At 30.2% G+C, this 1,611-nt stretch overlaps 1 protein-coding gene across 1 annotated transcript; it reads right to left on the bottom strand.

Moving 5' to 3' along the window:
- Window positions 1-296: 296 nt before the first annotated feature.
- LOC107473285 (BON1-associated protein 2) lies at window positions 297-972 on the bottom strand. Its single transcript, XM_016092838.3, has one exon. The coding sequence runs from the start codon at window positions 876-878 to the stop codon at window positions 372-374; it is 507 nt and encodes a 168-aa protein (XP_015948324.1). The 5' UTR covers window positions 879-972; the 3' UTR covers window positions 297-371.
- Window positions 973-1,611: the final 639 nt, after the last annotated feature.

The following is a 1,611-nucleotide window of genomic DNA, read 5'->3' as shown; positions in this document are numbered from 1 at the left end:
GTTTAAAAGATACATAGTCATACTGTTTTTTTCTCTGAGTAAATTATCAAAAAGTATCAAAAGTTTAGATTACTAATAAAAAAATTTTAAAANTTATGTCATGAAAAAATAATTAACTTTTAAATTTATTATTTAAAAATTTATTTATTAAACACGTAGTTTTGATTAAATAATTGTACAATATTTTTTTAAATATATAAAAATTAAAATTTTATATATATCATTCCCTTTTTATTATTGTTATTGTATATTTCATTTTTCCCAACATATTAAAAAGTAAAATGGACACTCAAGTCTAGCGTTTTCACGTCCAATAATATTTAAGCAACTAAAAATAACTATTAACAATATTTTCCATCACTCTTTATAATCTAAAACCAATTAATTGGAATTCCAGTTACAACCGCATTAGAGCTCTTTCCGGTCACCGGAACTCCTTGCGCCGGCAACCCATTTATCGCCGGCGGCAACAACAACGAAATCTCCGGCATTTTGACCCTTACAGAAATATTTATAACCCCATTTCTGTTAACCTTGCTATCCCATAACCTATAACTCAAAAATTGAACTTGATTTTGAGGGACAAACCCTCCTACTATATCCGAAACCGGTATCATTGCAATTCCAACACTCTTAATCCCCATTGTTGCTTTGCAATTCACCTCCAAAGTTATAAACCTTGCATGCAATGGAACTTCCATGACAACCTTCTCGTTCCATGAAGGGTAGCTTCCGCCTTCGCCGTTCACCTTCGTCGTCCTCACTTCGCCGTTTCCATCGGTTTGAATCTTCACAAAAACGTTTTTCTTTATTGATGTTTTGTTCGTTCTAAGATTCTCTGCTGATAAGATAGTAATCTCAAAACTCCGTGACGACATATTATTAGATTGAAAAATATGTTCCAAAGCTTTTGGAGCTTATTGATGAGAGGAATACGAATATAGAATGTGTAGAGAGAAGTGAAGGAAATTTTGGAATGAAAGGTTGGAAGGTGAAGAAGATTTCTTATATAGCGTTTGGTTTGGAAGCTTGAAAGAAAGGAGGAAGAAACAAATAGGTTGTTTCTTAACTTTGGCCGTTAAAAGTTAAACGTGACGGCGCGTGGTTTTGGAAAGTCAACTATGGAAACAAAGAATATACGTTTTCAGGGTTTTTTTTTTTGGTTGACACTTTTTGGGAGGCGAAAGGTCACAATGAAAATAATAATAATTTTAAATGGAAACGACAGCGTTTGACTTGACGGCTGATTCTAAGAGGAAATTTCGATCCTCTTAGGTGGAATGCTCAATCTTTGGGTGGAATGAAAGGTGAAAATTTAAGTACAATTATTTTTATATCAAATTATTAATTAAAAAAATTATATAATAATTTAATTAAATATATTAAATTATTTGATTTTTTTGTTAATAATTTTATGTGAATATATTTGTATATCAGTCTTTACATGAATATTTGTTTTTAAATTTGATTAAATTTTTATTTATTGACTCTCAGCTATTAACTTCACGTAAAATCGACTGCACCTGAATTTACACCTTATTTTTATCCGTAACATGTTGAAAATTTTCTTTCTTTTTTATATTTTTATCAGACAGTTGTTTATTAGTTTTG

Source organism: Arachis duranensis, chromosome 2 (genome assembly GCF_000817695.3).
Source record: "Arachis duranensis cultivar V14167 chromosome 2, aradu.V14167.gnm2.J7QH, whole genome shotgun sequence".
Classification (NCBI taxonomy): Eukaryota; Viridiplantae; Streptophyta; class Magnoliopsida; order Fabales; family Fabaceae; genus Arachis; species Arachis duranensis.
This window is presented reverse-complemented; position numbering and strand designations above follow the sequence as displayed.

Coding starts and splice junctions, on each gene's coding strand:
- LOC107473285 (XM_016092838.3), bottom strand. CDS start 878: ATGTCGTCACGGAGTTTTGAGATTACTATCTTATCAGCAGAGAATCTT.